General features: G+C 44.8%; 1 protein-coding gene and 1 pseudogene across 2 annotated transcripts; both read left to right on the top strand.

Annotated features, from left to right (window-relative positions):
• The first annotated feature begins 1119 nt into the window (after nt 1-1119).
• Nucleotides 1120-7463, top strand: LOC120692760 (kelch-like protein 3). Of its 2 annotated transcripts, none has more exons than XM_039976141.1 (11): nt 1120-1419; nt 2561-2730; nt 2881-3062; nt 3156-3932; nt 4071-4127; nt 4628-4985; nt 5076-5275; nt 5552-5628; nt 5852-5953; nt 6097-6292; nt 7073-7463. In XM_039976141.1, the coding sequence occupies exons 2-11, from the start codon at nt 2571-2573 to the stop codon at nt 7160-7162; spliced, it is 2199 nt and encodes a 732-aa protein (XP_039832075.1). In that variant the 5' UTR covers nt 1120-1419; nt 2561-2570; the 3' UTR covers nt 7163-7463. The 2 variants fall into 2 exon arrangements, with proteins under 2 accessions (XP_039832075.1, XP_039832076.1); XM_039976142.1 differs by lacking the exon at nt 1120-1419 and adding an exon at nt 1462-1592.
• A 276-nt stretch (nt 7464-7739) lies between these two features.
• On the top strand, nt 7740-10985 carry LOC120692342 (annotated as a pseudogene).
• The last annotated feature ends 3277 nt before the right edge of the window (nt 10986-14262 follow it).

Raw genomic sequence — 14262 nt, 5'->3', positions numbered from 1 at the left:
ATCACCGGGTCTCCTTCGAACAGCAGCCATGTTGTAGGACACGGATTCAGCGATGCCATTGACGAGAAGGCCGCAGACAACCCACAGAAGCACACAGAAGATTCGAGCATCAACGCAGAAGACAAAAACGAAGGAAAAATCACCGATGCCAAACCTCCTGCAGATGATACTGTCGCTGTGCTCCTCCTGCCCATGGACCACCACTGGAACCCGCACACCACCGACATGACCGATGCCGGAGAAACTTGGGAAAGCCAATCCTAACCTAGCTAGATGTACACCATGTACTCTATTAAGAGAGGATATGTACACCATCCACCGGATCCCCGACTCTCCAAGCTCACTGGGGCCACGGGGGCCACCGGCGGCGAGGAGAGCCAGCGAATCCGGCGGTGGGAACGAGAATCGCCTCGAAGTCGCCGGTCTGTAGCAGGGGAACGAGACGCTTCGAGCGAGACCGGTCCACACACATTTTTTTTTGGAGAAACCGGGTTTGTATTTCATATAAAGATTTTGGTGGTTACAACCCAAAAGATACAAAAACACCCTTGAACAGAAAAGCAATTACAGTGCGGTCCTTGTAAGCTCCCGGTCTTCCTCGCCACCGGCGGCCGGAACACACTGGCTGAAGCCGACCTCCTCTCCGGCGAAGCAACATAGATTTTTGTCGCCGTCTTGTGCAACACGTCGAATCCGACTCGCTTTGTAAACGACGAACGACCCGGCAAAAAACATCGTCGGATACCGAGGGATCTGACGCCACAGGAATCAGAGCCCCCAGACCACCGGACGACGACGAACCCCGAGGGGGAACAAAACCACCATGGAAGGTGGGACTGAGATCGCAACCTGAATTCTCAGCGAGTTGGTAGGTAAGTCTCCCAGCAGCAGCCCTAGCCCTACGCCACCGGGAGAAGCAGAACTCGCAGACGAACCAGAGCTCGCGCCTCCGAAGATGTGGAGAGGGACCATCAACAAGGCCTATAGAATCGGCCTGGTCAAGCACTGGGCCAGACTTGTGGGTGGGCCAGGCCTCCTCCTCCTCCTCTACTGCTTGCTTGCTGCTAGCTGTACACCACTCGCTCTCCCCAGGGACACTGACACACGCAAGCAATGAAGCAAACAAACTGGAAATTAACGCAGCGGAACCGGAGAGCAGTAAACGCCATTGCATTTTTACCCACCAGCAATTCACTCCCCCTCCCTTGGGCATCCATATATCTACTGCACTAGTAGGATCAAGAAATGAACCGCCTCTCCTGGCCCGGCGAGGGGAGCCGTTCGGTGCAGTGTGTGTGATCGTCTCCTTCCCCTTCCCCTCGTCCTTGCAACAATTGTGGGTTAATCTCGTGTTGGAATCTTTTTCCTCGATCACATCTTCCTTCTCCCAGGCACAGCACAGAGCAAAGCAATCTCAAGGTACGGACCGTACCACTAATCTCAACCGCATTTCCTTTTTATTTCTTCTGGCTTCTTTCTTCCTTTGCTCCGGCTCCGCATATCAACCGGCTCCATAAGCGGCTCTCCGTCCCAACAGAAAAGAAGCTCGAATATTTCTCCGTTGTGCTCGTATTCTGCTTCTTCGATTTCGGGTGAACTCTTACTCTAGTGGTCTCGATCGTGGATTGCCCGCCTACGCTATTGATTTTGGCTGATTTTTTGGGGGTTGGATTTCGCTCCTAGCCGTTAAGCAATGTAGCCATGAGCCATGTATGCAGGCCATGGAATTCTCAAACAGAATAGGGTTTTGCAGTTTCTTATTTTTTTTTATTTTTTTTTATTTTTGGCCAGTAATTGGTGGTTGGTTCTTGAATATTAGTGGGAGATTGATTTGGCCATCAGGGGTTTTCCATCGCCCCTTCATTTATGTTCCATGTGTGATCTGCCCAATTATTACTGGGCACTACTTGTCTGGTTCCATCATTAATCTTGCCCTGCGGCCCCACAAGAAGATTTTGTTTAAGGGCTGGGCCTTTGTACCGATTCTTTGTACTGAGACATTGATTGATTTGATCCTCCATCCATGAGTTTCGTCTCTTCCTTTATCCACACGTGCTAGTACATGAAAGTCAGGAAGAGGCACAATTGCATTTGTTAACCCAGACCATGTAATGTACTATTGTAGTGTCGTATTTATCATGATTTAACTTTTAATTCTACATTATGATCACAATACCGTGCAAATGGATCACTCATATGCTGCATTGACAAAAAGTTCTGCATCTTGATGTGAAAATCATCCCAGAAAGGCTTAGTTCACTTTCTTTAATTAATAACTAGATGTACCCAATTATGTTGCCTTCTTGTTTGTTGTGAATTACAGACATGCTGTGGAACATAAGCTCTAGTCAAATGATTTGATAATTAACACCGAATTGTAGTCACTGTGCTGGAATTGCTGTACATTACCCTGTGCCTTTGCCATTAGAAAACAGTAATGCTGATGATTCCTAAATAACTTTTCCTTTTCTTGCTTCATGCATCAACTATGCAACTGTATTTACATTACTTATACAGTGCACTCTGTTTATTTCTTTCCTTTGGTTTCTCATCTTGCCAGCGTCTTTATAATGGTGAAGAGCAAATCCTCGTGGAGCCAGGTTGTCAAAAACAGCAGGCCAACAAACCTATCCATTTCCTCAAGAAACCTCCGACCACAAGATCTTGGAGCTGTAATATTTGGCTGCACAAACGATACCATTGCAGAGTGTCACTCAAGGCAACTTTTCGGTACATTCTTTATTTCTCATAATCAAAATCTTCCTATGCTATGTGTTTGCAAAACTGAGATAACTATTATTCCATGCCCTCCAAAGAGACAAAGAATTGCAGCTTGTGCGGTAATTCGCCAACTTCGTAACCAATTGTGTCATCTTTCAGGCTTGCCTAGAGCACATATCTCCTATGTGCAAAACATTAAGGAAGGGCTACCTCTCTTCCTCTTCAACTATGATGATCGTAGATTGTATGGTATTTATGAAGCTGCAGGTAATGGCAAGTTCTGTCCTGAATCAAAAGCATGGTCACATGATGGCAAGGGAAAGACAAACTATCCTGCCCAGGTACAATCCCTGATCTCTGTATCTTTGTATGTCATCTTATTACTCACTCTCAATGAAATGACTTCTATCTGCATGCTTTTTTTATCGATTCAGGTTGCAGTGCGAGTAAGGGTGTGGTGTTTTCCACTAGCAGAGAATCAGTTCAAAAATGCTATTTTAGCCAATTATTACCAGAAGATGCCTGGTGTCCCTGGCCAGAAGCTTCATTTCTTCCATTTTGAATTGGATCATGCACAAACGCATGTTTTGATGGAAATGTTTACTCCTCCTCCTCCCAACAATTTCTGGAAGCCCCCTGCTGCAGCACCAGCTGATGAGCATGTGAGTGGGTTAATATCTTCACCTGTATGGGCACCAGAGTGTGAGAGGAACAATGATCTCAAATCAGAAAAGGTTGTAAAGTCATATGCAGACATGGTAAGTAAGAACAAATTCGAGGAAGTTGGAACAGGAGATGTGGATGTTGAACATGCTAGCTCTGGAAATGTATCTTCAAATGGTTTTGATGATCTGGATTGTGGAGACACACCTCTGGACAGGGAGGAGTGTGCACTATCAGATAAGGTGGTTGAATTGCAACCACACCAGCAATCTGGTCAGCAGGAAAAAGTGCTTAGCTTCAACTGGGAGTTTCCAAGGCACAAGATGTTATCTCCCCAGCGTTGGACTTCTGAATTTTGTGCCAATGCTACTGAAACTAAAGACAATGATGCGCATAGCTGTAGGTATGCACAAGAGGTCAAATACACAATTCTGGATGGGCACTCTAATTTGCCTGAAACCTTAGATGCTGAACTTGATCAGCTCGCCTGGGGACATTCTAGTTTGCTGGTGCAATTATTGGACTCCGAATCCTGTACAGAAGCCAAGGTTAGAACTTCGTACTTAGCAGATAGGGTTATTTCATGCTGTTGTCCTTGGTTTGTGTCTTTGTTTCATTCAATCTTGCTAACATGCTTAGTCTTGTATATAGATTCCAAATTCCTAACATGGTTTTTGTTTGTGCAGCTGATAGAGGTGGTTAAAGAGCTATCTCAGCGCATAGAGGTGATGGAGAAGAAGCAGGTCTCTTCTGAAATGCTGTGACCTCTTGAAAATCATTACATCTGTTATACTAAACCGTGCAATCTTATATTTATTAATTCTGTATCATATGCACAATACACTCGGTAGGGATGTGCCTATATGTCCTAGCATGAAAAGGCAATAAACCAAAATAATACATCAAATATTCAAATGGCATTGCATTGAGTAAATCTTTGAATATTATTTGACAGGTGCTCAACTTTGATCGCGCACATGTAAGATTGGAGTAGCTAAATTAGGCACTATATAATAGCAAATTTTGACATGGTACTAAATAAAGTAAAGAAGCATGCTCAAACAAAATGATTTGGCCGCTGCGCTTAGAAATTGGTCTTGCATCTAGTTATTTTTTACCTGATGGTTATGTTTTAAACTAAGTTTGACATACTCTGTCAAGTAATATCATATTAACTATAAGCTTGGAAGTCCTAGAAGATCAATCGTTCGCGGTTTTTTATGTAATTTATGTTTAAATGCAGACTTGGTCCAACAAAGAAGTCAAATACCTACAAGGAATGAATGAGAGGTTACTGAAAAGAATTGTGGAGCTAAAGGGCACAGTGAAGAAATTGAATTCAAAAATAGATCCTTTAACCCTAGACAATTCACTCAGCCAGTTTGTTGAACAATGTTTAGGATCGGAAGATGTCATTTATCTAGTTGGTGGCTGTGATGGCTTCTCACTTTTGGCATCACTAGACTCCTTTTCTCCTTCCTTGGACATACTTACACCTCTCAAACCAATGGCTGTTGGAAAGTCATATGCCTCAACTGTTGCATTAGATGGCAAGATATTTGTTCTTGGTGGCGGCGATGGTGCTTGTTGGTTTGATACAGGTCACTAATTGATTTCTATGTTTAATTCCCTTGTGAGCTCTTGGGTTACAATTTCTGTCCTGATTCTGCGTTTTATCTTTTTTTATGAAGTTGACTGTTATGACCCAAGGCGTGATGATTGGACCACATGCCCATCATTAAGTCGCGAGAAGGGGAGCCTTGCTGGAGTTGGCGTCAATGGCAGAATATATGCATTTGGTGGTGGAGATGGAAGCGAGTGTTTCTCTGACGTTGATATATTTGATCCTTCTCTTGGGAAGTGGATAAAGAATCAACCTATGCTGGAAAGGGTAATAGTTTCTATCGTTCAGTTACTGAAGCCCTTAGTGGAATGTGCATAAATTTCCCTAAGACACAAATAACTATTTGGGAAATAATAGCCATCTGTTTAGGGAAAAGTGTGCAATTATATTGTTATGCAAACAATTCCTTCTATGTACTTTAGGATTCCATTTTGAATTTCCTATACTGTCTTTTTTTCGAACATAGTTGCTTCTGACCCATAAATTTCTGTATAGTGTGATGAGTTCTGAAGTTTGAATGACTTCTGTCTCTTATTTTTGCAGCGCTTTGCTCTAGCTGGTGTGGAACTTAATGGTGTGATTTATGCAGTTGGTGGCTTCAACGGTGTTCAGTATCTGAGGTGCTGTCTTTTTGCGTCCTGCACAGTATTTAGTTCATAACAACATGTGAACATATCAAAGCTCTTGGACCTATGGTTCAGTGCAGATCTGGGATAAACTGAATAATGTCACAGATGTTCATTACCCTATTCTCTATTTTTACAATGGCAGTGAAAACTTTTATCTCTCAATGAGAGGCACACAAGAAAACTTTCACGCTAACGTTGTGATGTGTGTTGCCAGCTCTGCTGAGAGACTTGATCCCCGGGAGCCTAATTGGAGAATGCTCCCAACAATGACTGCAGGAAGGGGCTGCCATACACTTGCAGTGCTTGATGAGAAGATGTAAGTGTAGCTCTTTGTTTATATATATGTGAAAACAATTAACTGAAGATCTGTAAGATGTTCCATTTCGGAAGAAAATTAGTTCCAAATCATGTGTGTATCATGATGTATTTTATATAATTTTGTCTTGCTGGTTCTTCCAGATTCTCAATTGGTGGTTATGACACTGTGGCTAAAGCTATGGTGGCTACTGTTGAGGTGTATGAGCCAAGGATGCCGTCATGGGTGATGGTTGAACCCATGAACCACACCAGAGGATACCATTCTTCGGCTGTGCTTGGTGGCTCGATATTTACATTTGGTGGGGTGAAAGGTGAAGCAGATACAATCTTGGATGTGGTAGGTGGCAACAGCTAGTCACAATTCTTACCTTTTCCGTTTGGCTATCTATACTGCATCAGTTACTCAACTAAGCTGACACCAATTATCCTGAACCTACAATCTCATACTTTTCAGTGTTTGATAGTGAGGCAGCCAATGATTGGTGCTTGTAATGGGTTTCCCTGTGTCTACTGCATGTATGAATGGCCATATCATTCTTGCATGCTAGTGTCTACTGCATTTTAGACAAACACTGATTCTTAGGTCCCTAGATAACTGTGGCTACATATTCCTAGAGATAAATTTCTTACCATGTCTGTTGCGCTTTCTGTTACTGCGTCTATGACTCAACGAAGCTGGTTCCAAGTATTAAAAATCATGTAGTCATTAAACTGTAGCCAAGGGTTTCCCTGTGTTTGCGGCATTTGCAATTTTCCATGCTAGTGTACTTCAGATGAAAAGGGATTCGGCTTCCATAAACATCTTTAAAAAATTTCGCATTTCATCCACAAATATCAAACTTGTGCTGTGAGTAACAGTTAAGCCTTAGTGTTTGTTGATATATCAATTGTATTTAGCTGTCTGTTTTTCATAGTGAGTCGCCGGCCAAATCACTATTATTTGTTATCCTATCAGTCCCGCACGAAAACTGTGCCAATTGCATTTCGATTAAACACAGGTTCTTGGGTTCCATAAGCATGTGGACTCACCATTTCTTTTGTTTTTCCTGCACAATTCACACTTTTGTGTTATGACTGACAGTCAAGGGGCCTGCTGTTGTGATTATTCATTTATCAGGTGGAACGGTACAAGGAAGGGTGTGGCTGGGTGACTACGGGGTTGAAGTCCATCGGCAAGAGATGCTACTGCTCCGCCATTGTTCTCTGACTGTTTGTTTACAGCAATACAATACTGGCGTGGTGAATTTGCTACGATACCTTCTGACAATCAATTGACCAACAAGCAGATAGTTATAACTTAGGAAGCCCTCGTTCGGGCTGATGAACTGAGACCTGTAGACATTGAGAAACTCTTCTTCCTCTTGTTCGTGATCCGAACCACTGTTACACGTTGACGTGTCTTTGTTGTCTTGTTGATGATACAGCAACACCGGATGTGGGACTGAATCTGTACCCAACTAGTAGATGAGAACGCAATGGATCAATATGGCGATGGCCATCTTATTTGACTTTGCTCTGCTGAGCTTTGCCTTTTTCAGTTTCAGCTGTTCATGGAAGCAGCAGCGGCTGCTTTGTGTTTGTTTGGGTTCAGTCACCGTTTCACAGCTCGTGTTGATTTGTGCGGCTTCCATACGATGATCCCGAATGTTCAATTTTTTTTTCCGAATCATGTTTAACCAAGCATGTCGACCGTTTTTAACTCAAACTTCACTGCATTTTTGGAAGAGAATTTAGTGACAAGCACTGCTGATGTGCACAAAGGCTCAAGGAGAAGGGAACGTTTCTTCGTTCATTTCTGACCAGCCTGCGCTTGCGTGCCTTCATTTCTGATTTCTCTCGTTGCTGCCGCCGGCGACCACAACAGACCAGCACCACACCACCCAATCCGATGGCCGTCGGCGCCAAAGCCGCCCCCGCGGTGGACAAGCTCTCCATCTCCGGCGCCGCCCTCGCCGCGCTACTGCACGGCGGCTGCGACGGCCTCCTCTTCGGCCGCGCCTCCCGCCTCCCTCTCCGACTACGACGACTCATCCGCCGCCCCGCCCGTCCCCGCGCTGTCCATCTCCGTCTCCGGCCACTCCTCCCTCTCCGATCCCCTCGGCCGCTTCCAGGCCCCCGCCGATCCCTCCTCCGCGCGCGCCGCCGTCGGCTTCTTCTCCTCCCGCCGCTGCACCCCTCTCCGCCCCTCCATGCGCGAGGTCGCCCTCGCCCGCTCCCTCTCCCGCTCCCTCGCCCCCACCCACCCGATCCTTTTCCTCCTCGTCTCCCCCTCCGCGTCCCCCAACCTCTCCACCCACTCCTACGACTACCGCGCCTTCCTCCTCGGCTCCCGCCTCGTTCCGACCTCGCTCGACGTCCTCAACCTCGGGCCCGGCTTCCAGGGCCAGTACCGCTCCTTCTCCGCCGAGTCTCCCATGCCCTGGCTGCCGTCGTCGCCCGCGCCAGGTCACGGGCACACCATTGGGGAGCAGAAGGCGGTCGATGAAATGGTGGACGGGTTTGGGATCGAGAGGCTGCAGGGGATCCTGGGCTCTGCGGCAGGGCAGGTGGCGGAGATGGATGACATGTATGCAGGGATGCTCAGGAAGCTGGAGAAGCTCGCCAGGGAGGTGGAGAAGAGCAATCTCCGTGTGCTCGAGCAGGTCTACTCCTGCAATTCCTATACATGTTTTTGCTCTTCATAAGTCGATTGCCCATGGAAAACTGTGGTTGTGTGTGATTGGCTTAGTGGTGCCTAGTAGTACAAATACAATTATTCGTGTTCGAAAAGAGAGTGAGAATGTGTGGTAGTTATGAGAAATGCATTGCACTCTGGATTTGTGTTTGCTGCAGGAAATCTATATGTGTATCTTAGTTGCTTAGCTCTGCATTTGAACATGATTAGCGGGCAAAGCAGTTTCAAAATGCTTAGTTCCTTACGTCTGCTGAGGCTTCAGGCCTCCAGCTTTTCTTCTTCATGACACGCAGATGCAATAGATGGTGAATTGGTGAAAGAGAGATCGAGTAAATTGATGGTAGGCCTGTTTGTTTGTTTTTAAACTCTTTTGTGTAGCCATTTAATTGACTTGTTACATTTGCTGACTGCTGTGAAATTACTCCATATTCTGCTCTTTTTAGGGCCCCTATATTGTAGGAGTTGAATGTGTAGACTACCAAAACCTTTGCTCTCTTATAGATTGTTATCAGGAGGACCTTAGCTGGAAAGATTATGTAGTGGGTAGATAGGGGAACGGTGGTGGACAGGGTGTTACCCTGCTGCACCGGCGGCTTGGCTCGGCAGAAGGCAGGATCGTGCCTGCTGTTCTGCGGCTTGAGGAGAAACAGAGGAAGAAGATAGATGTAATTGCTTGATTTCTATTGATGCCAACGATTACAATATATAGGCAGTAGTGCCTTCCAATCCAAGCTATAGAGATCCCGAATAGATCCCAACTAATTAGGAGAGAAGCTCCTCAATCCAAACTAACCATAACAGTCCCTAATGATCAGGACTTTCCTAACCTTGCGCCACAGGATCTTCCCGTTTCCTCTTCTGCTTCCGTGCATAGGTCCGGCCCCACATGACAGATTAATCCTCAATTGATCATAAAATTTTAAGCCCTGTGTCCATTTCCTGAGTTGTTACTGAGTCAATTAAGAAATACGTTCATCCGTGTTGATGTCTGTTCTTTCACTCTATATTCTTCGATTGCTTTCTGAAGTTGATTCTGTTATCTTCCTGTTCATACTATTTCTGTAGGAAAATCGGAACCTGCTGCTGAGGTTCAGATCTGCAGGACTGGAATAGTATCAAAGCGATTCTTGGTCGTAGCAAGGTATGTATCCTGAACCTTGACACCTCTTTTAGCATGTCATTCAGTCGACTAGAAATGTTCATTATTAGTTCCAAATTTTGCTCTATTTTTTATGCGCCACTTTCTGTTTTGTGACTGGCTACTCTTGTTATAGCAATCAAATCATTCTGAACATATCCACATTATAGGCAGACTAGTTTCTGATCATAACTGCACCTGTCTAGGTTCCATGCTTCAGTCGTGTGATATTGTTGTTTCGATTGTTCCTTTATTGAGCTTGTCCTGATGCAGCCGTAGTTCTTTTCCTTTTTTCTGTATTCATTTGCTGCTATCTGGTGTAGGCATTTGTGTTAAGGTTGGATTAGGAAAAATGAGCTCCGGTTCTTGGGATAGCAATTTGTGTATGTGCTGGTTGCACAACTCTGTAGTTATTTCTTTCTTGGCTGGCTACTCCCATAAGAGGAGCCTGGTCCTAATAGGCGAATACAGGAATCAGAGGTGTTCCGTTTGGAGTTTGGTTGGATGATGTGCATGTTATTTGCATCCCAGGATATTGCCCTAGTCCGATCCTTGTTGGATACCATCACATCTATGTGCTCACTGCATTACATATGTGCTAAGCTTTAAGTTATGGATGCACTACTAGTAGCAGTTGTGAAAATTGTTTTGTTACCTGTTTGATACGTATCTTGTTTGCATACTGTGCATATGATGTTGATAACAATAATCATGTGGTGATGGTTGTTTTGACTGGTTTACAGGGATATCCTATGTACTATGTTGAATATCAGGGTTCCCGAGTTTGGACTTGACTATGTGGGCTCTGACAATTGCTTGGCTTGAGGCATGGGAGATGGGAGATGGGACCCTGCTTTTGCGTGGAAGGAGGATTGTTATAATTCAGAATCGTATATGCATGCAGCAAGCAGTAGCAACGAATCCCGGTTGTTGTTGGACAATGGAAGGATAGAAGAAAGTCCATTTGCTACGCTCATGCTGCTGTTTTTCTTGTCTTGAGTTTCTACTTGTGATCTGAAATTCTGATGTTCGATTGGCGTGTCGTCCCAGCCTCCCAGGGTGGGGTGGTGGTCTGCTGCTGCTGCTGCTGCTTTAATTTCTGCTTCTGCTTCTGGTCGTCGGAGATGTATACGTACTGCAATACAGTATTATCATTTTCGGTTCTCTGTACTTGTACCAAGTTTCTCTCCTGGCGTATATATACTGGTATTGTTATCATGCCGGATGCCACTGGCCGCCGCCATACCTTGACTTTATAATACACCTAGCTGACCAAGATCCATTTATATGGTTTTGGATACCCGAGAACGTGACAAAGAGGGATGGAGGGGAGGTCAGGAACTCTATCAGATGAGATAAGTCAACTTGGACTTGGAGGCCTGGCCTGGCCTGGCCTGGCCTGGCTTTGACCACGTAGTACCTTCGTGCCACGTCCGTACGGCGCCATTATTGATTGATAATCCATCCAATCATGTCATGAACGCAAAGCAAATGAAAAATCAAAACTAAGGCCCCGTTTAGTTCCAAAAATCAAAATTCTAAAAAAAATAAATTCCGGCACCTGCATAGAGGCTCAAATCTAAACGAAATAAAAAACGCATTGCGACTGCTGCCTGTAAATCGCGAGACGAATATAATGAATCTAATTAAGCCATAATCAGACTCTAAATTGCTACAGTAATGCTACAGTAAACAACCTCTGATGACAGATTAATTAGGCTCATTACATTCGTCTCGCAATTTACAGACGAGTTCTGTAGTTTATTTTGTGATTAATCTATATTTAGTACTTCAAACATAGAAAGATGACTTTTCAAAAACTTTACGGAGCGCAACTAAACACAGCCTAAGCAAAGTCACACTTGATGGTCATTTGCAACCGCACCAACAGGTCTACGCGATAATGGCCTGTTTTCCCTTGTTAATAATTAATAATTCCCTTCCCCTCAGTGCGATGGATGATTCATGCGTGACGCCAAAATAGGAGTAGCTTTTGGCACGCATCCCGTGGCCATGAAAAGCTTCTTTTGTTTTATTATTAGACCGTCCCTGCTTGCTTGTGTCTGACGAGCGTGCCGGAGCATCAAGTCGTATATATGGCGCTCCCTCCGCCCGGGGAAGGCTTTATCTGCGACTGCCGACTGAGTAGAGTATTCAGCACCCAAAGGACAGCAGCTCGTAATACACTTTGGGAATTGTCAGCTCCCAACTACGTATTGTTTATTTTTAACTATGCCAATTAAAATTAGAACTAAGCAAGAATTGCTTTTAATTGCTAAATTAATTGCATTGACAAATAGCTAATTGGTGAGTATAATTCATTAATTCTACTTTATTATTATTATTATTATTATTATTATTATTATTATTATTATAGTCCATAAAAACATCTTGAACTAATTTTTGGTCCGTTGATTTCCAAACAGGCACTTAAAGCTTGTTTGGATTCCTCAAACTAAAAGCCTACAACAAATAGTCACTTAAAACATGTGTTAGCTTGAGTTGTTTCTTTTTCCTTTGTGAATTCTTAATTTTCTGTCCATTGCCCTTTCTTAGAGGTGGCAAAGTCAAAACCAACATGGCTATTTCTTTCCAACAAAAAAAAATTGATAAAATGAACATGGCTACTGTAGCTTACTTGGATGATAGTCGGCCAAAACAAGGTGCGGTGCGGCAAGGCCATTCCAGCCACCAGAAAGAAGCAGCCTTCCCAAGATGGCTACTCCACCACCAGAGCACATAGGCCCTGTTTGTTTCCGCTTTTCTGGATCTCGCTTTTCTGAAAATCAGGATTCTGAGATAAGCCAGCTGCTTGGAGAATCGACTGTCTGGATAAGCAGGGTGTTTGGCAATCCTGATTATTTTGACCCGATTCTCTGAGTTGAATGGTAAATGTCTGAAATGCCCTTGAAGCTGATGATATCTCATTTTTTTGCTGAATATGAGCAGAATTCATTAATTCTTATATTTTTGAGTATCTTGACAACATAATTATATTACAATTAGATCAAATATAAGTTAATGTCAAAAAATTACCAAAAGATAGACCAGCACTAATTTCTAAATTCCAAGTACATTATTCCGGATACAATAATATCAAATATATATTAATGTCACAGATGTTAATGACATGTCACAAACGTTAATAACGGCAGCAAAAGAACTTGAGGAAAAAGATAGAAAAAACAATGCCTAAGACCAACAAAAATCGCGCACAGAAGTGAGTGGCAGGCAGCGTTGCATGGGGGGCAGGGGCGTCGGCGTCGGCGGCGGGAGAGGGCAGGGGCAAGCACGGCGCGGGGGAGCTCGTGGCGCCTGCAGAGCTCAGGCGGCTCGTGGTGCCTGCAGAGCTCCGGTGGCTCGAGTCCCCGTGCGGGATGCGCAGCGTCTCCCCGAGGGCGGCGGCGCAGCAGAGGGCCAGCGGCGGGAGCTCGCGGCGCTCCGAAGAGCTCCAAGGCTCGAGTCCACGCGTGGGAGCGGCGGCGCAGGAGGGAGCGGCGGCGGTAGAGGGGCCGCGGCGCCAGGAGGGGGGCGGCGGCGGTACAGGGGCGGCGGCGAGATCTCGGGGGAGGAGGGGGTCGGGGGAGGAGGTGACGAGAGGGGGGTATCGGGGGCAGGGGGAGGAAAATCCTCTCGCTTCTGCCGTGCGCGAGTCTTGGGTAGCGGTGGGGAGAATCGCCTTCTACGTTGTTTCTGTGATTCGTAGGGAAGCGGCGGCCCAGAGAATCGGCTTATAATCGACGCGTTTGGGTGGGATTTTTGATTTTCTCCATCGAGAATCCGCTTATAAGCGGAAACAAACAGGGCCATAGGCATAGCAGAGATTGAGGGATTTCTTTTCCCTGGTGGTGATAGGATCGGCTTTTGCGATGAGCGGGTGGAGTGCTTATCAGGGCCAGGTGAAGTACCACTCCACTCCACTCAACCTAACGGAACGGAACAGGACGGAAATGGCCCACCACCACGTCCTTGTTAGGTACGGATGGGATGGATGGCCACACCACCGAAGCACCAACGTCAATTTCCTTTTCCAGTATCTAAAAAATTCCCCACTCTCTTCTTTTGCATTCCACAACTTTCCCCCTCATATCCGGCAAGAATATTAGGTCTGCTAAAGTCCCCCCCCCCCCCCCCCTAAATTCCTTTGCAGTGTCTTAAAAAATTTCCACTCCTTTTTTTGAAAAAAAACTGTTGATCGTCAGTGGTTAACTATTAATAAGAAAAAGAAGGTAAAACAAATTCCTTCTTTTTTTTAGAAAAAACTAGATTTCGTCTACCCGCGAGACGAAATTTAGTTTTCGCCTTCTAGTGTTGGGACCACGAAACTAATTTCCACCTACGCATTAGACAAAAACTATGTTTCGTCCACTGGTTGGACAAAATTGGAGAATTTGTTGACGGAAAGACAATTACAGTATATTCTGTAAATCTATGTGGTTTAATCTTAAATTTTTTATATATTTTAAACATAAAAAATAAAAAAAAATCTAGAAAG

This window comes from Panicum virgatum, chromosome 9N, assembly GCF_016808335.1.
Source record: "Panicum virgatum strain AP13 chromosome 9N, P.virgatum_v5, whole genome shotgun sequence".
In the NCBI taxonomy this organism is placed as follows: domain Eukaryota; kingdom Viridiplantae; phylum Streptophyta; class Magnoliopsida; order Poales; family Poaceae; genus Panicum; species Panicum virgatum.
Note: the sequence above shows the minus strand (reverse complement) of the source record. Positions and strands in the feature narration are given on the sequence as shown.